The following is a 27,371-nucleotide window of genomic DNA, read 5'->3' on the forward strand; positions in this document are numbered from 1 at the left end:
TGAGCAGAAAGCCTCTTATCCATCATCTCAGCTTGACTGGTAATAGCTCTTTCCAGTTTTTCTCCTAATGAATCAGTTTGAATAACAGCCGTATGCTGTGCATTACCAACTTTACTACATGCTTCAAGCATATCTGAAATACTTGGTTGTACCCCTGGTAAAGCTCTAATAGTTCGCTGACACTCTTCATTAGCATTAACATAAGCAAGATTTCGTAATAAAATCGGACGAGCAACATCATCCTCACACTGTCTCTCCAAAGCCTGGGTCAGCCGATCAATGAAGGAAGAAAAGGTCTCGGTCGGACCCTGCTTGATTTGTGTATAGGCACCTTGTGGAGAACCCACAAGCTCAATTTGCAAAAGTGCCCTTTTAGCTGCTTCTTTGAGGTCAGCAAGGACTGCCCTTGCCAGATCTGCTTGATCTTCTGGCCTGTCATGAGGTGGATCTCCTGCCAGTTGTGCAAGTGTCAAAGCTGCATTAGGACCTCCTGCATAATTCTCTATCAGTTTTCCAAGAAGTCTACGCCACTTTAAATCCCACAACAAATACTGCGAGTCAGTCAAAAGCATGGAGGCAATGTTCTTACAGTCAAAAGGTGTTAAGTCCACATGATCTAAAGTTGCTTTTAATAGCTGCTTAAAGTAGGGAGATCCCAAACCACTCTCCTTTATAGCTCTCCTTAAATCCTTAATGTCGTCATGTGCCAGGGCTTCCCATCTCGGGTTTGCTCCTCCTCTCCCATACCTCACCGGCAATGCTAACAGTGATTTACGAGCTGGGACAAGATCATCCTCTTTAGATACCTCCCGATGTATAACATTCCAATTTGTTAAAACAGGCTTTTCCCTTAGATTTATTTCTCTCTGCTTATCGGCAGAGGAGAGCCTATTCATATCTTGAAGGCTTAAATTAGATTCATTCACCGATGGTAAACACTCATCCTGAGTTTGCACATCTGCTGTGCTACCGGCAACCCTCCGAGCTGTCATGGGGGCATCCATCTTTGCTTTCATCACTTCCGAAGATGTCATTTCCGGAGATGTAATTTCCGGGGCCTCCCGCCCTCCGGCACCATACATCACTTCCGAGGGCTCCCCCCTCTTCTCTCCACCACCCCCCCCTTCGGGTGCAATTTTAGAAGCGGCCGGAGGGGGCGACTGCGAGGGAGCCCGTGGCGCAGTTAAAATTTCGGAGCCGCCATTAATCACTGAGCTGTTCAACAATTCTATCACCACCCGGCAAGCAGGGATTAACATAGCTGCCGTCTTATCGCGTTTTGAAGCGAGATCGTAAAGTCTAGTCGCAATATCATCCCAAACTGATTTAGTAAGAAGAAGTTCAAAGTCAACATCAGGGCAATTACGGAAAACCCAAAGCAATAAATCTTTCACTTCTTTGCTGGGAAGAGGCTCAGAATGCAACTTCAGCAAGGCATCTAACTTATTATAAACATCCCTCTGTTCTTTTGAAATATTTTCACCCATCTCTCTACCTACACGGCCCCTGCCTTCACTCAATCGTTGAAGACAGATTTCCTACCGGCGTGCTGGGGAGAAATCGACCTGCGACTCTCCGTCAAGCTTCCTTTCAGCTTAAGCTCTCGCCGGATCACCCTTCCTTTCAGGGTACGGATAACTCATGTTGACCGAGGGAATCCTCTTCATCCTACTCCGACCTCTGCGCCGTAAATCCTCACACGGGGCACCACTTGTCGGGGCCCTCGCCGGGTCACCCCCCGTCCGTTTCTCGCGCTTCACGTGTCGGAGGAAAATAACTTTTCAGGGATGGGACTGTGCAACTACACGAATTTATTGTTTAAAATAACAAACGCATCAGTCGAGGCGTGAGCTTTTACAACACCTCCGAGTAATGGCGACTAGTCACAAGATTTAGGGTTACATCGTAATTTATAACTTCCTAATCCAATAGATACTTAAAACGACACTTTGTTTTAGATTAATGACCTATCACCTGTGGCACTTCTCACTGCAATGCAGCTTATGTTTTGACCAATAACTTCTCATGTCACGTACACACAGATGTCTCTCTTATACCATCTAAATTCTTAACTTAAACTATATAAAATCACACTATTATATTTTAAAACCCTTCACCAAAACACCCAGTGTACAATTTTACTTATAATGATAGGAACACAAGTTTGTAATCCTTTTGCTTAAAGTCCACAAATCTTTGTCAATTAAGCCAGACCTAGTCTCTTCCAAGGTTGTAAATCAAAGCCTCCTTCAATTGCAGGAGTCTCTACTCCTCTGTCTCCCACAGGGCTGAGCTCCCTGCCAGGCTCTGGCAGCGGCAGCAGAGCCCAGGGAGCCCCTGCCCGTGCTGCAATGAACTGTCTGTGAGCGTGCCAGGGAAGGACTCGTGTCCCTGAGCAGCCCTGGGGCTGTGAGCAGGGCATGAGCCCAGCTCAGGGGTGGGAACCCGACAGAGCCCTGACACTTCTGGGTGTGCCCATAAGAGAAGGCTTGGGCAAGGTGACCCTGGTGAAACCTCTCTGTCCATCAAGTGACAACCAAGTGTCTCTGGCACTGTCCCTCCCCAGCCAGGCACCGGGAGAAAATAAGCTGAGAAAACTGTGGGTCACCATAAGGAGAGATTAATGGCTGGGGCAGGGAAAAAAAGAGCAAAGGCCAAATGCAGAAGCAAAGCAACCACAGGGAGGCAAGAATTCAGTGCATGGAGTGGCTGCTTTGGAAGACAAATGGATCAATACAGAAAATCCAGACACCCTCTCGCCCCCTTTCTTTCCCCAGTTCATTGGTGACCATGACGTCCCATGGAATGGGAGATCCCTTGGGTCAGTCCAGCCCAGCTGTCCCCTCCCTGTGCCCTTGGGAACACTTGCCCACCCCCAGCCCATGGTTTGGGGGGGCTGCAGAGATGCCTCATGCGGGGCCAGCCCTGCTCAGGGACAGCCAAAGCCTTGGGCTGGGACCAACCCCGCTGCAGCCACGAGTGCCAAGCACAGCAGCCCAGGGGCTGCTCTGGGCAAAGGCAACTCCAGCCCAGCCACAGCCCGGCCAAGGGGGCTCAGGGGGACTCTTCCCACCTCTGTCATTCCACGATTCCATGAATCTTCTCCCTGCAGAGCTCTGTGGAGACACAAGTGACAGAGAGGAAGAAGCAGAGCTATAAAATGCACCAGTACAAACACAGCAGCTCCTGTGAGGAATGAACCCTCCCAGGGCAGTGCTGGGGCAGGAGAAGCACCCAGAGGGAGGATGAGCTCAGGGCATGTGTGTGTGTCCAAGGCACAGAGGGTGAGGCTGGGCAGAGGTCAGGGCAGGGCTGGCAGTGGCAGGGCAGAGCCAGGGACAGCGAGATTGTCCATTGGGACACAGCGCAGCCTCATGGAACTCAGCAGGCCACTGTGCCAACATGGAATCTCATGGAACCACGGCTCCACTTTAACCAAGTGGGGCCTCATGGGACACCGGTGCCACTGGGACACTGCCAGCTCCTGTGGAATCCAGTGTCCATTGGGACACAGCGCAGCCTCAGGGCAACCTGGGGACCAGTGTGGGGCAAAGGAATCTCATGGAACCAAGGGTCACTTGTGACAGAGAGGGGCCCCATGGAACACAAGGGCCACAACAACATTGCCAGCCCGAGTAGAAACAAGGTGCCATTGTGGCAGAGCAAGGCCTCGTGGGACCTAGGGGAGCACAGGGTCACAATGGATTCTCATGGAACCAAGGCCCCATTGGGACAAAGCGCGGCCTCATGGAAGGAAAGCCGGTGCCACTGGACATCTGCAGCCTTGGAGGAAGCAAGTGTCCACTGTGAAACAGCACAGCCTGATGGATCCCAGGAGAGCACAGTGACGCCAGGGAATCTTGGGGAACCAAGTCTCAGCTGTTACAAAGAGGGGCCTCATGGCACCCAGGAGACCATTGTGACACCGTGGAATCTCATGGAAGCAAATGTCCACTGTCCCATGGTGTGGCCTCATAGAGCACTGGAGACCATTGTGACACAGTGGGAAAATATGGAACAAAGGCTCCCGAGGGACACAGCAGGGCCTCATGGAATCCAAGAGAGCATTCTGATGGAATGGAAACTCATGGAACCAAGTGTGCACTGTTTTACAGCGGGGCCTCGTGGCACCCAGGACACCACTGTGACACAATGCAATCTTGGGGAACAAAGTGTCACCTTCAAACACAGCGGGGCCTCGTGGAAGCCAGGTGCCACTTGGACATTGCCAGGGCACGTGGATCTCAGTGTCCACTGTGACACAGCACAGCCCCATGGAACTCAGCAGGCCATTGTGACAACATGGAATCTCATGGATCCAAGGCTCTACTTTGACCAGGCGGGGCCTCAGAGGACGCAGGTGCCACTGGGCCATCGCCAGCTCCTGTGGAATCCAGTGTCCATTGGGACCCAGCGCAGCCTCAGGGCAACCTGGGGACCAGTGTGGGGCAATGGAATCTCATGGAACCAAGGGTCACTTGTGACAGAGAGGGACCACATAGAACACAAGGGCCACTGTCGTGGTTTGACACTGCTTATAATACCAGCTACTCATGAAAATCATCACAAAGGGCTCATGAGTTGAGGTAAGGATTGGGATAAAAACATTCTAAGTTCAAAACACGCTCAAACTTAAAGGTATAAAGTAAATTTATTATTAACAGAGTAGGATAATGAGGAAGAAAAGAAGCCTTTCAAACACCTTTTTTCCCCTCCATCCCCTCCCTCTTTCCCTCCAACAGCACAGGGAGACAGGGCCTGGGAGTGATTAAGCCAGTTCATCACTCGAGATCTTTCTTCAGGTCCCTCAGGGAGGGGAGTCTCTTTCTTCTGCTGTGCCGTGGGCTCCTTCCCACGGGAGACAGTCCTCTGTGCACTTCTCCAGCGTCTTTCTAATTTCACGAGTATCAGTCCCGCCCAGCCTGCTGTAACCTGAGTCCCTCCCACGGGCAAAACAGCCTTCCCAAAACTGCAGGTGTGGGTCATTAGTCCATGGGGTGTAGTCTTTTAAGGATCAGCTGCTTCAGTTTGGAAGCAAGGGCCCTCTTTCTCTATCTCTGGAAGCAGGAGCCCTCTCTCCCTGTTCAGGTCTCCCCCTGGATTACAGCTTTTGTAGCACCCACCCGCTCCGGCGTGAGCACCTTTTCCCACGGGCTGGGAGTGGATCTCTGCATCCCCCTGTGGACTTCATGGATCCCAGGGAGACAGTTTGTTTTATCCCAGTCCTCACCACGGCTTGCAGAGAAAATCCCGACACCAACACTGGGAGCATCTCCTGCCCCTCTTTCTTTCCACTGACCTTGGTGCTGCCAAGTTGTCTTTCTCTGCATGTCCTCACTTCCTCCTCTTTCTGCAACTAGGAGGAAAGAACTGCTGCTCGTAAATGATGTGTAAACATGTTAAGAATAACCTTTCTATGCAGATATTAACTAGTTAACATTATAACTGGGGTCAAAGTTCCAAGATGCTAATATAGCTTGAGTTATAAGATACCTGTATAATCTGGATCATAACCTCCTGTACAATGTAATAGCTGGTACAGGGTTAACTGCTGCTCCTAAGTACCATTGCCACCAAATGCCCCCAGTTGCAGGATTTCTGCAGGGTTTTGCAGCACGGAGAAGTTGATTTGGTCCCGGTGCTGCCCCGGGCAATCGTTTGCCGTGTTTGCCCTGCCGGCCCCGTGGCCCCGCTGCCCCTGCGCGGGCGGTCGCAGCCGCCGTTCAGCGCCTCTCTTCATGCGGGCGCTGAGAAGGAGAAGCCGCCGCCCCGGCCTTTCTGCTCGCAGCGCGGCTGGCTAACAGCGGCCAGGCAGGCCAAGCTCGCCGCTTCATCTGTCCTCGCTCGCTCACTGGGCTTGGGGAGATCCTTGGTAAGTGCTGCCCGGGAAGCCTGTGAAAACAGGAGTCAATCTGATTTTACCACCCGTGTGCTGTAATGCAGCCTCCAAAAGGAGCGATGCTTTTCTGCACCTGTGCACACACGTGTCTAAAGCACGTGAATCCTCCATTAGTTCCACATTCATTCTGAGGCTTTGCACCCAACTGTTCATTTTTTCCTGATGTTGCTCATTTTATCTTCAATGTTTGTAAATCAAAGCAGATCAGAGGAAACAAGTAATACAAAATTAAAATAAAAACCAAGAACACCAACTGACAACACTGCAGAAGATCATTTTATATTATACTTTTTATTAAATATTCTGTCAGTAGATATGTTCCTCCTAATTCCTTTATGCCTTTTGAACCACAGCTATTTATCATTATACCTTTTTAGTATTTATTATGCTTTTTAAACCCCATGTATAACAGACTGATGCAATCAGAAGCAGTTTTCTATCCCAAATAGACTGAAAAACTCACTTCTCCATCCCAAAGAGACTAAAGCCGGTGTGTTTGGTGTCCCATGTCCCACAGCCGGTCCCGGTATCTCCGCAGGGGATTTCTGCCCTGGGGCAGCCCCGTGGCCATGGTGACACCCTGAAACATAGATTTAAAAGAAACAGAAAGATTTTAGTTATAGGCTAGCTGTGTTGAAATGAGTTAGAATAAGAAAGAATTTGAGCTGGACTAGAGTTAATTAAAATAGTTAGCTAGATTTGAAATGGTTTTTAAGATGTTAGTAATTGATTACGGAATAATTGATGATCTGTCATTTGTATGTTTGTTTAGCTGTGCTTAGAACGGGGAACAGAAATATTGATCAGTTGGTGTAGGGAACAAGGACAATTCCCAATTTCCTCCCTCTGTGGGAACCTATTCAAAAGTCAGGCAAGAGGAAATTGGGAGGTCACTAACGTAATTAAGATTGTTAAAGTTCAGAAAGGCAAAAAAGGTGCAAGTGAGGGAGATGAGCTTCATCTGTCTGGGACCACCGACCCAATTCGAGAGCAGCGACTCAATTCAGAGCACGCACTGCACATGCTTAATGCCATTAAAGCTCATTTCCATACGAAGCGGAGAATGGGAGGGGTCACTGTTAGAAATATGTATTTGTAGTTTGGATATTCATCACTTTTGTGGCTAAATGAACTCTGTAACCGTTCATACCTGGGCACTGCGCATTAGGAAGCTGTTCCACGCCGCTGTCCGGCGCCAATCAAACATTCACTTTCTAATTCTCACCTGTTAGAGAGCTTTTGTCTGTCTCAGCTGGATATCGATATGAGATCGATATTCACATCTTGGTAAATCAAGCCCCGAGCACGGACACTGGGGCCGGTGTGCCAAGGCGTTTGGGGCTGCAGGGACGTTCTTTAGCAGCAATGTTTGTCTTTATTCTCTCTGTCTTTACTCTCACTCTATTCTTTCTTATTGTCTCTCTCATTTCCCCTCTCTCTTTATTCCCTCTCTCTTTACTCTCTCTGTCTTTCTCTCTTTTTACTCTCTCTCTCTTTCTCTCTTTATTCTCTCTTTACTCTCTCTTTATTCTCTCTCTGAAGAAAATGAATACAAAAGCTAATTTTTTATCAATCTAATATTGAACATTTATTAGTAGAACAAAGGCAAATCAGAGCGCTGGGGCGCTTGGCAATATTGCCAGAGGCGCCCTCCATTCATTTTACTGTGGACTTAAGGACTCTCTTAAACTGTTCCATATTCATTAAGCCCAGAAATCATTTACACTTCACTCAACTTTCCCCCTCTCCGGTCTCTGCCCCTTCCGCCAGCACGCCGCCGCACAAGAGACACAAAGTCCGAACTGAACAAGCTCTGCTGTTGTTTTCTTTTTTTTTTTTTTTCAGTTATTTTATGCTATTTTATTTTATAATCTATTTTACTCTCAGTTTGTCTTTTTTTCTTTTTGCCTTTTTATTTTTTCTTCCATTTCATCGGCTTTTTCGCTATTTTCACCTACCGCAGCCTTTGTTCCCCTGCCGGAGGTTTGTGGTGAGGCGCTGTCCCAGCGGCTCTCCCCGGAAACCAACGAAATCAATTGAAATAATGATGAATTGTTGAACTCTTCCCGCTGCTGTTTCCAGAAGGCCCCGGGAGGAGCCGGGGGCGGGAGGGGGGTCCCGGTGCCGGGGGCAGTCCCCGCTCGCCGGGCGGATCCCGGTGGCGCAGCTTGGGAGCCGCGGAAGTGCCCGAGGGAGCGCGGGGGCGGGGGAAGAGGGGGTGCGAGGGGGTATCGGTGCGGGATAAGGGGGCTCGGGGGGGTCTCAGCGCCGGGGATGGAGGTGCCGGGCGGTCCCCGTGCACGGGAGTGGGGGTTCAGACCTGGATATGGGGGTGCAAGGAGGTCCCGCTGCCGGGAATGGGGGGGGGGTCAGGTGGTCCCTCTGCCGGGAACGGGGGGGACGGCGGAGTCCCCGGCCCGGAGATGGAGTTTCAGGGAGGTCCCGGGGCCTAGAAACGGTGGCTCAGGGGGTTTTCCTGGGACGGGGAATGTGGGTCCAGGGAAGTCCCCTTGCCGGCAATGGGGCTTCAGGGACGTCCTTGCGCCAGCTAAGGGGAACAGGGGGTCCCGGTGCTGGGCAGGGGAATGCAGGGGGTCACAGTATCCGGGAATGGTGGTTCAGGGGGTTTCGGGAAGGCCCCGGGGCCAGACAAGGGGGAACAGGGGGGTCCCGGTGCTGGGGAAGGGGATGCAGGGGGGTCACAGTGTCCGGGAATGGCGGTGCAGGGTGCTCTAGTACCCGGAAATGGGAGCTCAGGGGGTTCCCGTGCCCGGGAGTTGCGGTTCGGGGGTTCCCGTGCCGGGGGTCCCACTCGCCCCTCGCCCCCCCAGGAGCGCCCCCGGCCCCAGCGCTGGAGCCATCGCGCTGCTCCGCTGGGCCCCGCCCCCAGCCCGGCTCCGCCCCCAGAGCCGCCTCCGGCCCCGCCATTGGCGCCGCTCTTTCCTGCCCGCCAATGGCAGCTCGGGCTGCTCGTGACGTCACCGGGCGCCGGGCAGATCCCGGCGGCGCAGGGCGGGAGACGGAGAAGCCAAAGGGACCGAGGGAGCGCGGGGGGAGGGGACGGGGCAATTCCAGGGAATTCCCCTGGATCCCCTCCTGCCATCCCCCGGACCCTCCTCGGCCGCGCCCTGCGGGACCCCCGGGCCGGGCCGGGCTGAGCTCCCGGGCCCCGCGGCCAAACTCTGCCTGGAACCCGCTGGGTTCGGCCCGAAGCGGGGCAAGCAGCGGGACCCGCGGATCCATTTTGTCCTGCGGCTGCGGGGCCCCAGCCCCGGCGGAGCAGGACTGGGCGCTGTGACCCCGATCCCTGACTCCCCATCTCCTTCTCTCTCTCTCTCTCCTCTCTTCTCCCTTTCCTTTGGGTGATCATAAATCCCGGAGCGGCTGCAGAGCCCCGTGCTCAGCTCGGGTTTCCCAGGAATGAGAGACCTGGGGCCGAGGTGCCCCGGGATGGCCGGGAATGGGGTCCGGGGGTCCCCGGGGTCAGGGAAATAGGGGATGCAGGGGCTGGGATAGGAGGATACCCGGGACAGGGATTGCAGGGGGTGTTGGTGCAGGATGAGGGGTGCAGGGGGGTCCCAGTGCCCAGGAATGGGGATTCAAGGGGGTCTCTGGGTAAAGGAAAAGGGGGGCTCCCTAAAGCCCCCTCCCGCAGGGGCACGAACTGGGTCAGGAGCTCTAGGAGAGTGAAAAGGGGGCGAACCCCGGCATAGGGGAAATTCCGGGAGGGGCTCAAGCGCTCCTGGCGGGACACGGCCCCCGGGGATCCCCCCTCACCTCCTCCCGCAGGTGGAGGCCGAGCCCCAGCCCAGGAGGACGAAGCCCAACACGAAGCCCCCGGCCCCCGTCAGCATCTTGGGGGGCGTCCGGCGGCAGCTCCGGGGCGGGAGGGGCAGGATCCCGGCTGCCGGGAAGGGACCAGGATGGAGTGGGACAGGCTGGGATGGACTGGGACAGGCTGGGACACCGGGATACACCAGGACCAGAACCAGGACCGGAACCCACTGGGACCAGAACTGGGTAACAGAGGTCACACTGCGAGCAACAGGGACCACTCTGAGGACTGGGAGAAACTGGGAGCGTGCTGAGTGCAGCTGGCAGCAGCTGGGAGTGGCTGGGAGCGTGCGGGAACAAACTGGGCGAACATGGAACACCCGGGGGACGCGGAACAGCCGAGGGACACGGGATGTCCACGGACTGTGGGAGGTCCAAGGAGCGCTGAGCGTCGCTGTCGCGGCTGGAAAATGGAGTTTTTATCCCGTGACGTTGCCGGGGAGCAGCGGCAGCTCCGCGCCCCCAGCCCGGGGGTGGGAGCAGGGGAGCCGCGGGCAGCACCTTCGGGGCACAGCCGGGGGCTGGGGGGCTCCTCCCCGCCGTTCATTTTCTCTCCCCTCCATTCACATCTTCTCCCCAGAATTGAAGTGTTTCTCGCCCCGATTAAACTGTTCTCCCCAATTAAGCCCTGAGGCCCCTCCGATTGAGACCTTCTGGAAAGAGCAGCGGGAAGACTTCAAAAATCCATCATTATTTCGTTGGTTTCAGAGGGAGAACCGGTAGGACAGCATCGCACCACAAACCTCCGGGAAGGAAACAAAGGCTGGGGGGGGGAAATAGAGAAAAAAACCCGATATAATAGAAGAAGAAAAAAAAAAAGGGAAAAAAAAAAGAAACTAAGAATAAAAGAAAAAGAATGAGTATGATAGATTATAAAATAAAATGGCATAAAATAAATATGAAAGAAGAAAATAACGGCAGAGCTCATTCCGTTGCGACTTCGGGTCTCTTCTCCGAGCTCCGAGCTGGGTCTGAGCCAGGAGCCGGTGGGCTGGGAGAGACATCGCTGCTGAGGGGCTGAATATTTCCGAAACTAAAGGATCAAGGGACAGCTTGAGGTTCCAGCAGTCCCAGCGCACACGTTCGATTCCCTCATTTCAAGCTGAAAGCTCAGCTCCACTCGTGACTCTGCTTTGTAGCGATGGATGGAAACATTCCCCGCAATTCCCGTCCAAAGAGCCCGGCAAGGTTCGCGTCGGGAGAGCTCCCTCGGGGCAGCCCCGGCTCCTGCCCTGCTTGAGTCCCTCTCGAGCCCGCTGTGGTTTCCAGCTGCTTCGCTCCAGCTGCCCCAAATGCCCGTGAATTGCACGGAACTGGAACAGATCCGAGTCCTCGTGGCTCGGGCTAAGGGCAGGGAGAGGTCACTCAGGGATCGCCATCGCGGCCACAAGAGCCCCGACGTGGGGAATGAACTGGATTTGGGACGGAGCGGATCAGAACAGGAGAGCGAGGAGGAAAATAAACCCTGGTACAGAACCTTCCCCCGACCTCTTTCTCCTTGGCGGAGTTCACTTTATGCCCGGCTCCTCCCTGCTGTGCCCAGCGGGGCAGGGAGAAGGGATGGGAGTCGCGCTCAGTTCGTGCCGCTGCTTCCCCCTCGGGGACAGGAATCCTTCCCTGCTGCGGCGCGGGGTCCCTCCCATGGGGTCAGTCCCTGCCCTGGACAGCGGGGGGTCCCTGCCATGGGGTCAGTCCCTGCCCTGGCCAGCGGGGGTCCCTCCCATGGGGTCAGTCCCTGCCCTGGCCAGGGGGGGGTCCCTCCCATGGGGTCAGTCCCTGCCCTGGCCAGCGGGGGGTCCCTCCCCAGCCGTGCGGTCACTCCCCGGCCCGGCCCTGAGGCGCGGGGCAGTCGCGGGGCAGCCGCGCTCCGGCCCCGTCAGCGGCAGCGCCGCTTCGTGCCGGGCAGGAGCGGCAGAAGGAGCCGGGCGGCGGCGGGGGCTGAATCCCGGCAGCAGCGAGGAGGAAGAAGAGGAAGAAGAGGAAAAAGAGGAAGAACAGGAAGAAGAGGAAGAAGAGGGAGAAGAGGAAGAAGAGGAAGAAGAGGAAGGGGCCGGGGCCGCAGGCCGATCCCCGGCAGCAGCGGGGAGGCCTCGGGCAGCGGCGGCGGGCGGGGCCCTTTGGAGCCGCCCCGAGGGCTCGGTGCCGCCCCGGGCCCCTGAAGGAGCCGCTCGGCGGGACGGGCGAGCTGGGAACGAGAGAAAACGCCGAGAAAAGAAGGAAATCCGATCAAAGAGCCGCACCGAGGGGCGTCTCCGCCGGCCCGTGACACTGAAGGAGCTGCACCGAGAGACCGGCGAGGAGCCCGGCGCTGAAAGAGCCGCAGCGGAGGGCGTGGGATGGGAGGTGCGAATGGAGTAAAATATAGAGATTCGAAGGAAAAATTATAAAAGAGCCGCACCGGGAGAGGCCGCTGCGCAGCGACTAAGAAAGCAGCACCGGGGGGTTCCGGGGCTTGTTCCCGTCAGCTCCGCTCAGCCCTCGGGCACCGGGGGGTTCCGAGGCTTGTTCCCCTCAGCTCCGCTCAGCCCTCGGGCACCGCGCTGGGGCCCCGCGCACTTTTCCAGCCCGGCCGCCCCCACGGGCCGGGCCCCGCGGCTCCCGCTGCCGCCGCCTCGGCCCCGCCGAGCCCAGAAACCCCGGAAAATCGCTCCCATGCACTAAGGAACCTTTCCGTGCGCAGCCAGGGGCGCAGAGGGGGGATCCTTATGAAGTCCCCTCCCCTCAGTCCCTCCTGGCACGGCCGGGCATTAGCGCAGCTCCCGGGGCTGTGTCCCGGCACCGGCTGCTGCCACAGGGCACGGGGCTGCCGCGCTCGGGCATTAAACGCGACAGATTTGGGGAGCAGGGACAGCCACAGAAAGCCTCGGGGAGCCCTCGGGAGCCTGGAGCTGCACGAGGGCCACAAAGGATGCCCTGGACACAGCGATGGCCCCAGCAGCGGCTCTGCCCCCCAGCACGGGGCTGTGTCCCAGACCCCCCGCTCCAGCCCGAGGTTTGGGGGCGGCAGCGGAGCTGCTGGACGGAGGACGGCTGGAGGAGCAGGAGCGGGAGGAAGAGGAGGGATAAAGGGGGAGGGGCGGGAGGAAGAGGTGGGACAGAGGGGGCAGGAAGAGGAGCCTCCATGTGCATCCATCGCTCTCTGTGTCCGCAGCTCTCGGCCTCGGGAACACCGCTCCCCCCATCCCGCAGGTGACCGGGGAGGGGCAGCTCGCCTGCGGGGTATCCGCCAGCTCCGAGGGAGTTTTGGGGCACCCCTAATCCTGAGGGGGCGGTGCTGGCAGCGGGGGACACGTGGCTCCGGCACCTCTGGCCCCAGCTGAGCCCCCCCCGCCCCCAGCGCCCCCCGGAGCGGAATTTGGGGAGGGGGAGGTGGGGGCGGCCAGGCCGGGCCCCCCCGCGCTGTCCCGGCGGGGGCCGAGTGCGGGCGGGAGCCCCGCGGGGCCCGGCCCTGCCCGGGCACGGCTGATGCCGCCCGCCCGCGCTCCGCACTGGTCCGGACTGGTGCTCCCAGTGCCGTGCGGGGCGGGGCCGCTCTGGGGACCCCCCAGGGCACAGCGCGGCTGCTTTGGGGCTGTCGGCAGCGCCCGGCGCTGGGCATGGGGCGTGTAGGGGCAGCTGGGGCCGCACTGGTGGCACTGGTGGTGCTGGGAGCCCCCCCGGGCGCGGGGTGAGCGGTGAGAAGGGGGGCGGAGCTGGGACCCCAAATTGAGCGAAATGGGGAATGGAACCCCCAAAGTGAGCAGGAGGGGCCTGGAACCCCCAAATCCAAGGCCGGGGGAGGGGAGGCGGGGATTGGGGATGGGGAAGGTGCGGAAGGGGGTGGGGGGAAGAGGGGGCTGGGACCCCCAAGCAAAGCGGGAGGGGGATGGGACACCCAAATTGAGCTGGAATGGGGCTGTGGATTGGGGGAACGCTGAGAAAGGGGAGGAGAGGGGAGGGAAAGGTGGGGTTGGGACAGCAGAAGAGCGGTTCCATGGGGGTGCAGCCCTGTCCCCCAGCACCTGAGCCCTGGAGCGATTCCCTGGGGCTCTGGGGAAGGGAGGGATCCGCACTGGGGGGGTCCCCACCCCTCCTGTCCATCCCTGGGGCTGATCGGGGGCTCCCCCCACACAGCAGCTGATGCTGCGGCAGCCGTGGGGCAGAGGGGGTGGGAAAGGGGGGGCAGGGTGGGAGTGGAGGAGGAGCAGGAGGAAGAGGAGGGAGAGAGGAGGAGGAGGAGCTGGAGAACCACGAGATTCCACCGCCCGCCCACTGTGTCCGCAGCACCCCCAGCCCCGGTAGCATCTTCCCCCCATCCTGCAGGTGAGCGGGGAGGGGGAGCTCACCCCAAATCTATCGGGGGGTCACCAGGAGGGGTTTTATTGGAGGGGTGTTTGGAGCTTGCAGATTCTGGAATCGAGCCCCAGATGTCCTTGCATGTCCCTGGGAGGGATTTTTTGGGCCAGAGTGGATATGTGGATCTTGCAGGACTCCAAAGCTGAGCCATAATTGCCCCTTGGGGGTCTTGGGGGGTCCATGTGAGGATTGCCCGGTCCTGGCGGGGTTGGACATTGGGTTTGGGGATCCCCAGGAGAGCTGGGTGCTGGAACACGGGACCCCTGGAGTGGGGAGAGCAGAGAGGGACGATACCAGAGCTGGGGGACCCCCAAGAGCCTGGAGGGGTGGGGGGGCCTGGAGATGAGGCAGGGCTGGGACCTCTCAGCCCTAAAAGGGGGGGTGAGGAGAGCGGGGAGCCCCAAGTGCCTGGGGTGGAGGGAGGCTGAAGAGGGGACCCTGGGACCTCTGGGAGCCAAAGCAAAATCAGGAAAAAAGGGACCTGTGGGACCCCCAAAACCCCCCAGCATCCCTAAGCAGGACCCCAGAGAGGGAGATCCCCAGGACCCCTGGGACCCCCAGCAGCCCTGACAAGGGGGACCCCCAGAACCGCAAAGTGAGGAGACTGGAAAGGGGGAACTCCTGGAGGCCGTTTTTGGTATCAGTCTTGATTTTTTGTTGGTTTTATGGACACCAGGTACCCGGTGAGTTCCAGGGCTGGACTTGGGCAGGAGGACCCCCCAACACAACACACTCATCCCTTGTTTCTCCCCAAACCAGGATTTCCCATTCCCAACCCTTGGCCAGATGGAGGAGGAGGCTGTGAGGAAGAGGAAGGAGCCCCAGGACCCCCAGGCAGGTGAGGAGGAAGTCAGTGCCCCTTTCCCCCTCTCTCCTGCTCCATCTCCCAGCCCAGCATCGCCCCCGGCTGCAGGACAACCCCGCTGCCGACGCCGTCCTGCCGGGGAGGGACTGGGGGGATCTCCTTCCCCTTCCCTGTGGCACGGAGGCAAATCCCATCCTCTCCTTGTCCTTCCTCCCCAGACAAGGAGCTGAGGACAGAGCCCAGGGAGGACAAATCCCCAGGGCAGAACCTGGTGGAAGAGGCCGTTTTGAGCGGCTCCACGGCGCAGGAATCCAACAGGGAGGAAAAGCCCCGGAGATCCCACAGGAGGAGGGGCTGCAAACACAGCCCAGGGTGCTCTGAGGAGGAAAGACCCACCCTGTGCCAGGAAGGCGGCCGGAGATGCAGCCAGAGGTCAGAGCTGGTGGTTCATGAGCAGCTTCACGATGGGGAGAAGCCCCACAAGTGTGGGGAATGTGGGAGGAGCTTCAGGTGGAGCTCCCACCTGATCAACCACCAGATGATCCATACTGGGGAGAGGCCCTACGAGTGTGGGGAATGTGGGGAGAGCTTCAGGTACAGCTCTGACCTGATCCGCCACCGGCTCATCCACACCGGGGAGAGGCCCTACGAGTGTCCTGAGTGTGAGAAGAGGTTTCAGACCAGCTCCAGTCTCCTCCTGCACCAGCGGATTCACACGGATGAGAGGCCCTTCCGCTGCCCCGACTGCAGGAAGGGCTTCAAACAAAACTCCCACCTCATCACCCACCGGCGCATCCACACTGGGGAGAGGCCCTACGAGTGTCCCCAGTGTGGGAAGAGCTTCTCAGAGAGCTCCTCCTTGATCGTCCACCAGCACATCCACACTGGGGAGAGGCCCTACGAGTGTCCCCAGTGTGGGAAGAGGTTTCAGACCAGCTCCACTCTCCTCCGGCACCAGCGGATTCACACGGATGAGAGGCCCTTCCGCTGCCCTGACTGCAGGAAGGGCTTCAACCGCAACTCCACCCTCGTCACCCACCGGCGCATCCACACTGGGGAGAGACCCTACGAGTGTCCCCAGTGTGGGAAGAGCTTCTCCAGGAGCTCTCACTTGACCCGACACCAACGGAGGCACCGCTAAGGGAAGCCCTGCGAGTGCCCCGACTGCGGGAAGAGCTTTGTCCTCTGCTCCAACTCCATCTCCCGTCAGAGGAGCCACGTTTGGCAGAGCCTTGGTGACCCACATTCCCTGTGATCCAGGTTGGGAAGACCCCTGGCTGGTGCTCTCCACGTTCTCCTGGATCCCTGTAGGCACCTGGGTGAACACAGGGGCAGGAACATCCATCGGGACTTAGATCAACATTGGAAATTCATTGGGAAGAGCTGATTTTTTACCTTTACACCCTAAAATTTTCATCTGTTCTGTCCAATTGTTTCTTCTGGTGGTATCAAGCAACCCTGGATGATCTTGGAGATCTCTTGCAGCCTAAGTAATTTCTGTGTTAATCCCACTGAAACAACCAAAATTGGGGTAGAAATAAAGAAATTAAACAAAGAGATCTAAAGCGGCACCATTTTACCAGAATTTGGGGGTGAATTTGGGGTTCAGGGGAATATTCGGGAGGATCTGAGTATTGTGAAGCCACGAAGCCAGGCAGATTGGGGCCACAATCTCACAGTTGTGCTGGCAGAACGTGTCCACCTGAGCCCATCTATTCTACAGGAATTCTGGTTGTCTGTCCCAGTCCCTGCTCTGGGTCTCTCCCTTTGGGGTGTGACCTCCAAAGTGCCCAAATCACTGCTGAAGTGCCCGAGCTGCTCTGGGCTGTGGATGTTCCTGTCCCCCAGCCTGTCCTGGTCGGTGCCAGGGGGGGTGGAGAGGGTCTGGGGGTGCCTTGGGGGACTGGGAGGGGCTTTTGTGGGCCTTGGAGCCACTTATGGTGCTGGGACGGGCTTTGGGGGGCTTTTGGGGCAGTCTGTGAGGGAGTTTTGGGGTGGGTGCAGGGGTGTGTGGCTTGGAGGGAACTTGGGTGGGTGTTGGGGGAGATGGGAAGGGGATTTGGTGGCTTTTGGGGCCATTTCTATTGCAGGGAGTGGTTGGGGGAGTCCTGGCTGGGAGCTGTGGTGTGGTTTGAGGGGTCTGGTAGTGGCTGTGGGGCTGGGAGGGGCTTTTAGGGCCTCTCTCCCAGACCCCCAAAGCTGCCACCAGACCCCACCCCCAAGATGCTGCTGGGGGTCAGGGGCTCCATGTTGGGGTTCACCCTCCTGACAGTGCAGGAGAAGGTGAGGGGGGGTCCCCAGGGGCCGTGTGTGTCCCCCCAGAGCGTGTGTGACCCCCCCATCCCGGTGTCACCCCCCTTTTCCCTGCCCACAGGGCTCCTGAGCCAGCCCCTGCTGCCCCGGGAGGGAATTTGGGGAGGGGGCAGAGGGGGTGCGCAGCCCCCGCCGGGGGATGACCCCGGCCCAGCGCCCTTCGTTCAGCACCGAGCTGGGCTTGGGGCCGCAGGAGGAAGAGGCCGATGGGAAGCAGATCCTGCAGGGGGGACAGGGCTTGGGCTCAGGGCAAGGTCCTGCCCTGCACACCTGGCTCAGGTGTGAGCCTGCCCCGGGAAGGGAGCGGGACATTCCCATCCCCACGGATCAGGGCTGGGAGCAGGAAAAAGGAAGGAAAAAGATGAAAGACCGAAGAAAGAAAGAAAGTTAAAAGAAATCAAGATGAAACCCTTGTGCCACTCCGGGACCTTGTGCAGCCAAGGAGAGCATTGTGAGAGTGCGGGGCCATGGAACCAAGGGACCATTGTGACCTTGTGGGGCCTCATGGACTCAAGGGACCATTGCCACACTGTGGGGCCTCATGGAATGAAGGGTCCATTGTGACACTGCAGAACCAAGGACACCATGGTTACACTGCGGGGCCCATGGAACCAAGGCACCATTGGGACACCCCGTGGCCTCATCCTCTTGAATTTCAGCAGATCTGAGGGATGGCAGCACCTGCAGGCAGCACTGAAGGATTCTGGGGAGAACCTTTGATCCCTGCTCCAAAGGAAATCAGAGAAAGACCCCTGGTAAGATAAAGGCACCTTTTCCTTTTCCTTTTCCTTTTCCTTTTCCTTTTCCTTTTCCTTTTCCTTTTCCTTTTCCTTTTCCTTTTCCTTTTCCTTTTCCTTTTCCTTTTCCTTTTCCTTTTCCTTTTCCTTTCCCTTTCCCTTTCCCTTTCCCTTTTCCCTTTCCCTTTCCCTTTCCCTTTTCCTTTCCTGGTGTAAACTGTTGACCTGCCTGTAAGGTGCAGCAAAAGCTTTGCAGGGTTTGGTTCAAGGTACCCAAGGTTGGAACAGGGAAGTGTTCGAGTCCCTTCTAAGAGAAGGCTTGGACTCTTTGTGCCATGACTGCCTGGGATCCATGGAACAAGTGTGTTCTGGCAGACTCTGGGACCTCCACAGCAATCCCATGCAGGAGCCAGCACTGGACCTGCACCCTGGTGGGAGCAGCGTGGTACGGATGGGAAACGGGCAGCTGGGTGTGCAGTGGCAACCTCGAGCCAGGTCATAGAAGCCCAGGCTTTAGCTTTGAACACAGCAGCACAAAAAGCAGAATGAATGACCTTTCCTAGAAATCACTGAAGGAAAAAGGGTGAACATATGGACTGATTTGAACTCTGGGTTTGGAATAATACACGCCCAGGGAGCCACATGGAAGGAAAGGGCACAGAGGTCTCCAGTGAGTACAACAAGAAATCAGTCACCTACTGCAGAGTGTGCCAAAGCCAAAAGAAGTGGCCCTGATGCCCTTGTAAAGCCCATGGGTTTGGAGACTCCCCAGTTAATCCAGGGAATTCATTGGCTGACCAAACAGCTCAAGAGGGTGCTGAAAAAGCTCTCCTTGCACTAATACCTGGCAAAAACTGGAATGTTCTGCAACGAAAACCAGATTCCAGTGATCAGGACAGGCAGTCAGCCCCAGCAGCAGCAGCTATGGAAAATCCCAGCAGGTGATTGGTAACCCCGTGTGGGCAGGTAATTGTAGCTCCACAATTAACGTATAATGGAACTAAAACATCAGGAAACATGTCGGGAAAGGCGCGGGAGACGAGCTCATGATTTCATGATCGGCAAGCCTCGATTTTATTGTCTTTTCATCTCTTATTTATACAACACTTAAACAGCTCATACATATTGCAAAACCTGAGCTCATGATTGCTCATCTTCTCTCGTGGGAACAACACACCCCGCGGCGATGGTTTCCTCATTCCAGTCTGCTCTGGCTTGTGTCCTGTTGGACACCCTGTTGATAAGAAACCCCTTTTCCCACGACAGGCTGACTCCTACATCCTGCAAGGCTCTATCTTATCATGTCCTCTGCTGCACAGCCATTCCTCAGATAAGCTCTCTACACTTCCCCCGTTTTCTTTATGCGCTATCATGCTCAGAGTTGTTGTTTTTAGCAGTACCCTCTTGATACAAGTTAGAGCGCAGCTGAACAGGACTAATCCTACCAAAACCATGATCAATAAGAGAAACAATGTTTTTACCATGCTTCTTACCCAACCACCCAATCCCAGTTCACTGACCAGCCCACCTAGGCCAAAGAAACCTGTATCTTTCTTAATTTTTTGAGAGTGATTTATAAGCTGTTGAATCTCTGCATGAATAGAGCGAGAATGATCATTTAGATCCATGCAGCATAGTCCCTCAAATTCTTCACACCCGTGTCCATGAGCTAACAACAGAAAATCAATAGCAGCTCTATTTTGTAATACAGCATGTTGGACTGTGCTTAAATCATCTGCTAGCACGGACAGTACTCTACTTGTTCCATTTGCTTGCTTCACTACCCAGCAGCTTAATCTCTCTATGTTGTGATGAGCTCGAGCTGCTTTCCTTGTCCTTTTTCCGGCGTCTGTGAATGCAGTAATGGCATTGTGGATAGGCTTATCTTCTCGCAAGGGTTTTGAAATCCAGTTCCATGCTCCTATCCACTGTAATGCCTTGGGAAACAGGGGACCGGTCTGAATTTTGGCTCCTGAGGACAACAGCGCTTCCGTGAGTAATGAAGAATTTAGCAAGTACCAGTCGAAGGCAGGTTTTTCCATTGGGAGATTGATGCACTCAGGTTCTTGTCCTCCAATTTCCAAAATGCGCAAACGTCCTTTCTTAATTAAATTAGCCAAATTTTCAAGTTTTGTGGTAATAGTTTTTCGTTGCTGCAACTGTGGTGATATCCATTCTAAAACCGCCAGCTCCCCCGTTTTCTTTAGCTGCGTAATTGCACCGAGAAGGTGAGTTTCAGAATTCCAAATAGTAAGAGAGAGGGGGATGTCTGGATTAAGACGCGAAACAAAACCGTCTGTGATACAGGTGGTGATTTGTTGTAGAGCTTCTCGCTGCTGCGGCGTTAGGTGTACCGGTGCGCATGGATCTGATCCTTTTAGTAAGGGACGGAGCTGGTCTAAAAGAACATTAGGGATTCCTACTATTGGCTTTAACCACTGCAGATCACCTAACAGTTTTTGAGCATCATTTAAAGTGGTGATTGAGGCTTGGATATGCAGTTTTTGAGGCTTCACTCTTTGATTGGTGATGACCCATCCTAAATACTTCCACGGGGAGGATATTTGAATTTTGTTAGCAGCTATTCCATTCTTGAAGAGAGGAGGTAATAAGCTGAATTTCTGTTTGGTCAAAAGGCTCCTTCTGCGCAAACAAAATATCATCCATATAATGATAAATGATGGTCTGAGGTAACTTTTGTCGCAGTGGTTGCAATGCTGCATCAACATACAATTGACATATGGTGGGAGAGTTGCGCATTCCCTGCGGCAATACGGTCCACTCAAAACGTTTGTCTGGTTCACCACGATTGAGAGCAGGCAATGAAAAGGCAAATCGCTTTGTATCATCTGGATGTAGTGGAATTGTGAAAAAGCAATCTTTCAAGTCAATAATAAGAAGAGGCCAATCTTATGGCAACATTGCTGGATTAGGGAGTCCTGGCTGCAGTGCTCCCATAGGCTCCATACGAGCATTGACAGTTCGAAGGTCTTGTAGCAGACGAAACGTGCCATTCTTCTTTTGGATGACAAAAATTGGGGTGTTCCATGGGCTTGTCGACGGCTTAAGATGTCCTTGTTGAAGCTGCTCATTGACTAGAGCGTGTGCTTGAAGCAGATTTTCCCGTTTTAAAGGCCATTGCTTAACCACCACAGGGTTATTGTCAGTCCATCTTAGTGGCAGCGGGAAATTCCAAGCAACGGCCCTTAGCAGAAATGGCGATCATCGGTAAGCACAAAACTCATTTGGGCCAATACATCTCTTCTGAGGAGGCAGTCAACTGTGGGGGGTAGAGGGGCGATAGAAAAAGTTGCGGTAGTTTTCTTGCCCTCAATTTCTACAGTTATCAGCGGAGATTTGTGTGCTAGTTTCATTCCTCCGACACCAGTGATGGCTGTCATTGCTGGCAGAAGAGGCCAATGTGAGGGCCATGTGTTCACATCGACAATGCTGGAGTCTGCCCCTGTGTCTAGGAGGCTCTGTAACGTGATTGTTTCTCCTTTATAGGTTAGGGCACACGGCTTCCGTGGATGGCTATTAAGATCGATGGTGAGCAAGGTTAGTTCCCCAGTTGAGCCGTAGCCTGTATGAGCGTTTGGTTGAGCCTGCAAGGGTTGCATGCCTTGTGTGGCTTGAGGCAAAGGTACAAATTGAGCTAGTCTTTGGCCTTTAGGAATCCTTACAGGTGGATGAACAGTATAAACCAGTATGAAGATATCACCCTGTGAGTCAGCGTCCACCACGCCTGGTTGAACGAACAGTCCTAGGGCAGTGGCAGATGATCGGCCAAGAATCAAGCCTCCTACTGGTGTACCATTGAGGCAGATGGGTCCTGTTAGTCCTGTAGGGATGTTATGGATTTCAGACGTCAGGAGATCACAGTCTACTGAGGCTGCCAAGTCCAGGCCGATGCTGCCCCCTGTTGCTGGCTGGAGGCAGGGCAAGGGTTTGCAGCTGCTACTTGTGTCCCTGCGCGGCTGCTGGACGCGCTGCTCCGGGAGTTTCCCCGCTTCTTGTTACGGCAGGCATTCGAGTTATGCGTGTTGGATTGGCATTTGTTGCACCAAACTCCGGATGCTGAGCACTCCCGACGAAGGTGGCCCGACTGGCCACATCGATAGCATCTCATTCTGTTTCCCTCTGGAGGCAACCGGGGGCGCGTGGCTGCTGCTTGGAGGGGAGCAAGGGCGGCCATTACCTGCATCTGAGCACTAGCTGCTTGTTCCTTCAATCCCTCCCCCAGCTTTTCTAACACGTGGACTAAAAAGGCTTGAGCACCTGTGGGCAAGGTCGCAGCTTTATCTAGTAATGCCTGAGTGGTCCAATCACCAGGTATAGAGGTAATCAAAGATCTGGTGCTAGGGTTGCTATTTTGCAAAATGCGCTGTCTTAAAATGGCATCTTGCATATGGTCGGATGTCCCTGCCCTAGAGATAGCATCCATAACCTTATCAACAAAGGAGCTTAACGATTCATCACGACCCTGCTTGATGCTCATATATAGGGGGGTCCCTCCCGATGTCCTGACTTTATCTATTGCTCTCTTAGCTACTGCCATGGCCTCCCTAAGTTTATGCGGCCCTAGTCCAGCTTGAGCTTCAACTCTGAGATACGGGCCCTGTCCCATAAGCTCGTCTACAGTAAGGCCTGTTAAGGGGTCCCCCTGGGGTCTGGGGAGGTTAGTGCTACTTGCCGCTTCCTCTCTCCACCTTGCCTCAAAAAGCAATCTCTGAGAGGGGGTGTAAATGAGTTTCGTGATAGCCAGGATATCGGCAGGCAGAAGAATGTGGGCATTAAAAAGGTAATCTAACATCTGCTTAGCTGGCTCACTAGACACCCCAAAGTTACTGACTGTTGCTCTCAGCTGGGACAGGAGTTTCCAGTCGAGATGGGCAAACTGCGCGTTCTGACCCCCTTGCGCATTAGTAGTGAAAACAACAGGGAAAGCCATCGCTTCTTGTGCCGCTGCTAGGAGTTCAGAATCTCCCCTTTCCATGCCGTCTCGGGCAAGCGCCTGCCACAACTCTCTCCTCCTTGCTGCCATAGCCTCCGCCGGGTCAGATTCTGCCCCAGGGACAGGCTCCGTGGCATTAGAGGGGTCGGGCGGCGGCGGCGGGCGTGAGGGGGTTAATGCAGAAGCGGCGATTGAAGCGGAAGGCGGGGGAGCGGGCAGGAGGGTAGGCAGCGCGGGGGATTGACTGTCAGCGGGGGGTGGCTCTGGAGGAATCTCAATAGTGGCAAAGGCAGGGGGGTTGGGGGCTGTAGGGAAAACCGAGGAGTCATTATCTTGGTTACGGGAATGCGCTATCTTAATGCCTATGACTGCTCGCTTCTCTGCCTGCACTAACAGTAGCTCATTATGAACTGCTTTCCAAAGTTTGCTTATTTTCTTGGCTGACTTATCATCGTCTAAAACAAGGCTAAAAAGTTCATCCCCGTACCTCCGCCATTCTGCTAATTCGTGAATGCTGTGAGGGTCGGGAAAGAAGCCATAGGAACGCGAGTGAGTTAGTAGGGAAGGGAGGTCTTTTTCTAAGTTAAAGGCTTTAAAGTAAAGCATAAGAAGAAAGGCTTTAAATAAATCCTGTGCTGCTTGCCTATCCATACTTACGGTACCGTTGCTAGCCCTCCAGGCTTCGGCAGCACGTATCAGCGGACCCACCGGTGTGGTCGTTCGGGCACGGAGACGGGAACACAGTTGTCCTCCGCTCTTATTGCCGTCCCTCTAGCTGCAGGACCTGAACCCAACGCACCTTTCCTTGTGGAAGTGGGGGTGGGGGGGGTACATGACGTGCCTTCTGTTCGGGTGTCAGATGTCGGGAAAGGCGTGGGAGACGAGCTCATGATTTCATGATCGGCAAGCCTCGATTTTATTGTCTTTTCATCTCTTATTTATACAACACTTAAACAGATCATACATATTGCAAAACCTGAGCCCATGATTGGTCATCTTCTCTCGTGGGAACAACACACCCCGCGGCGATGGTTTCTTCATTCCAGTCTGCTCTGGCTGTGTCCTGTTGGACACCCTGTTGATAAGAAACCCCTTTTCCCACGACAGGCTGACTCCTACATCCTGCAAGGCTCTATCTTATCATGTCCTCTGCTGTGCAGCCATTCCTCAGATAAGCTCTCTACAGTAGAAGAAAGAGCTCTGAAACTTCTCTCAAGAATCGCTCCCTATTTCTTTCCACGGGCCTCGCTGTCTAGGGATGTTTCAGGAGACCCCACTGAAACACGGAAGGACTCTCAAAGTATCCCAGGTTTCTCTCCACAGCGAGAGGTTTGAATATTTAGCATTGTTATCCTTTTCCTGTGTGTTTGTTAAATAAATAGTTTTTATCTCTTTCACTTTCTTCCGAGGAAAATTCTTTTTCCCCGAACCTGGTGGGGGAGGGCTGGGTGTAACCTGCCTTCTACCAGAGGATATTTTCCTCCAAATTTGTCCAGACCGGCACAGCCTGTCCTTTCCCTGGGTGTCTGTTGCAGATGGAAGCTGCTGGTGCCATTCTCAGCTTGAAGCCCTCTTTTGATGCAAGCAGATGTTGCCAGCTGTGTTCAGCAGCTGTTGCTCAATGTTTCTGCAAAGCTTTTGTGTTCCTCATGGAACCAAGGAGCCTTTGTGACACTGCAGGGGCTGATGGCATCAAGGAGACAATTGTGACAGTACAGAACCTCCTAGAAACAAGGCTCCATTGTGACACCGGGGGGAATCATGGAATCAAGGAGCCCATTGTGACACGGCCAGGCCGCATGGAACCAATGGTCCATTGTTACACTGCGGATTCAAGAAGACCATGGTGACACCACGGAGCATCATGGAACCATACGTCCATTGTGACACAGCGGGGCCTCATGGAAACAAGGGGACCATTGTGGCAAAGCAGGGCCTAATGGAAGCATGGAGAGCATTGGGACATTGTGGGGAATCATGGAAGCATGGAGAGCATTGTGACACTAAGGAAACTCCTGGAACCAAGATGAGCACTGGCACATCATGGAACCTCATGGAAGCAAGCCTCCATGATGACTTTGGAGGGCCTCATGGAGCACAGGATCCATTGTGACACAGCAGGACCTGGTGCAACCAAGGAGCCTTTGTGATACTCCAGATCCACATGGAAGCCAGGGTGCACTGAGACACAGCGGGGCCTTGTTGGAACCAAAGACACCTCTGCAAAAAGCAGGCGAGCTCATAGAACCAAGGAGTCCATTGTTACAACATAAAACCTGTGGAACCAAGGGACCATTGTGACACTGCGGGGCCTCATGGAACCCATTGTCCATGATGACAATGCGGATCAAAGGAGACCATGGTGACACTGCGGAACCGCATGGAACCAAGGAGCCATTGTGACACAGTGGGGCCCCATGGAATCAAGGAGACCATTGTGACCCAGGTGTTGCATGTGAAGGCAAGGAGCCATTGTGACACTTTGGGCTTCTTCCCTTGAGCTCTGCAGCTGGCTGTCCCAGCCCAGCGCACCATGTGCCACCTGCTCTCCTCAGGGCTCTGCCTGCACACAGGCCCAGGAGAAGTTTTCCTGTTTGCAAGGAAAGAATGGAAAAGCCGGAGCAGGTTTCCTAAACAACAAACCCCGCTCAGGAGCCACATGCTCAGTACAGGCTGCCTGGAACGATGGCCCCTTTCTACAAGGGTCAGTGTGAGCAGGAATGATCTCTGGGAGCAGAATTCTCGGAGTCTTTCCACTGAATTCTCTGTGCCTGTGTCTTGGGGTGACTTTAGGATGTGTATCCCCTATGGCTGCTCTATGCCCAGAAGTGAACTTTGTGCATTTCTGTGCCTTTCAACTGAGCCTGAGAGGGGGGAGAGGAAAAAAAAACCGGACAAACTTCTCAGAGCGTTTGTTCAAGGACACACATACACACTCCTCTGCATCCTGCTTGCAGCAAGGGTGGAGGAAGCAACCTTCTTGCTTTTGAGCCAGTTTTCAGCTCCTTTTCTCTGTAGGGAGATGGAGAGTTGAACTTTGTTCTCCTGGGACTCCGGGGGTTTCTTTCGCTTCTTCTCTTCTTGACTGTTTCAACATCAGACCACATTGGGAGAATTTTCTCCCGAGGTGGGGGCCCTGAATGTGGGCCCATGAGCCAGCTGCAAGGAGGAGGAGAGAGACTACACCTCCAGAAGTGTTGGGGTTCCTCCCCCCTGCCATGAGGTCATGGGAGAGGGGGCCCTGGGGTAGAGGCATGGCCTGGGCACGGGGTCTCCCTGCTCCCTGCTCACATGTGCCCTAATCCTGTTCAGCACTGGTTATTTTGTGTTGCCCTGTGCCAGGAGGGCCCTGCTTGTGCCGTGATTGCTCAGTTCTTTGGCAGTGCCCTGCCCATGTGGCTGGAGAAGAAAGATCTCTGAAACTTCTCTCAAGAATCGCTCCCTATTTCTTTCCACGGGCCTCGCTGTCTAGGGATGTTTCAGGAGACCCCACTGAAACACGGAAGGACTCTCCAATTATCCCAGGTTTCTCTCCACAGCGAGAGGTTTGAATATTAAGCATTGTTATCCTTTTCCTGTGTGTTTGTTAAATAAATAGTTTCTATCTCTTTCACTTTCTTCCGAGGAAAATTCTTTTTTCCCGAACCTGGTGGGGGAGGGCTGGGTGTAACCTGCCTTCTACCAGAGGATATTTTCCTCCACATTTGTCCAGACCGGCACAGCCTGTCCTTTCCCTGGGTGTCTGTTGCAGATGGAAGCTGCTGGTGCCATTCTCAGCTTGAAGCCCTCTTTTGATGCAAGCAGATGTTGCCAGCTGTGTTCAGCAGCTGTTGCTCAATGTTGATGCAAAGCTTTTGTGTTCCTCATGGAACCAAGGAGCCTTGGTGACACTGCAGGGGCTGATGGCATCAAGGAGACAATGGTGACAGTACAGAACCTCCTAGAAACAAGGCTCCATTGTGACACCGTGGGGAATCATGGAATCAAGGAGCCCATTGTGACACGGCCAGGCCGCATGGAACCAATGGTCCATTGTTACACTGCGGATTCAAGAAGAGCACGGTGACACCACGGAGCATCACAGAACCATACGTCCATTGTGACACAGCGGGGCCTCATGGAAACAAGGGGACCATTGTGGCAAAGCAGGGCCTAATGGAAGCATGGAGAGCATTGAGAAATTGTGGGGAATCATGGAAGCATGGAGAGCATTGTGACACTAAGGAAACTCCTGGAACCAAGATGAGCACTGGCACATCATGGAACCTCATGGAAGCAAGCCTCCATGATGACTTTGGAGGGCCTCATGGAGCACAGGATCCATTGTGACACAGCAGGACCTGGTGCAACCAAGGAGCCTTTGTGATACTCCAGATCCGCATGGAAGCCAGGGTGCACTGAGACACAGCGGGGCCTTGTTGGAACCAAAGACACCTCTGCAAAAAGCAGGCTAGCTCATTGTCTTGGTTTCAAAAGATACGTGCCTGCTAAGGA

The 27,371-nt window shown here is 54.9% G+C and overlaps 1 protein-coding gene and 1 pseudogene across 1 annotated transcript; one reads left to right on the forward strand and one right to left on the reverse strand.

The window, feature by feature from the left end:
* The window catches only part of LOC138101737 (zinc finger protein 420-like), a 99,745-nt pseudogene that overhangs the window by 39,184 nt on the left and 33,190 nt on the right, over nucleotides 1-27,371 (reverse strand).
* On the forward strand, nucleotides 15,412-16,014 carry LOC138101763 (zinc finger protein 154-like). The gene has a single exon (XM_068999549.1). It carries the CDS (start codon nucleotides 15,412-15,414, stop codon nucleotides 16,012-16,014), a length of 603 nt encoding a protein of 200 aa, XP_068855650.1.

The sequence above is a fragment of the Aphelocoma coerulescens genome, unplaced genomic scaffold (assembly GCF_041296385.1).
Source record: "Aphelocoma coerulescens isolate FSJ_1873_10779 unplaced genomic scaffold, UR_Acoe_1.0 HiC_scaffold_46, whole genome shotgun sequence".
NCBI classification, from domain to species: domain Eukaryota; kingdom Metazoa; phylum Chordata; class Aves; order Passeriformes; family Corvidae; genus Aphelocoma; species Aphelocoma coerulescens.

Excerpts from the sequence above, each read along its gene's own strand:
- LOC138101763 (XM_068999549.1), top strand. The coding sequence starts at position 15,412 with ATGATCCATACTGGGGAGAGGCCCTACGAGTGTGGGGAATGTGGGGAG.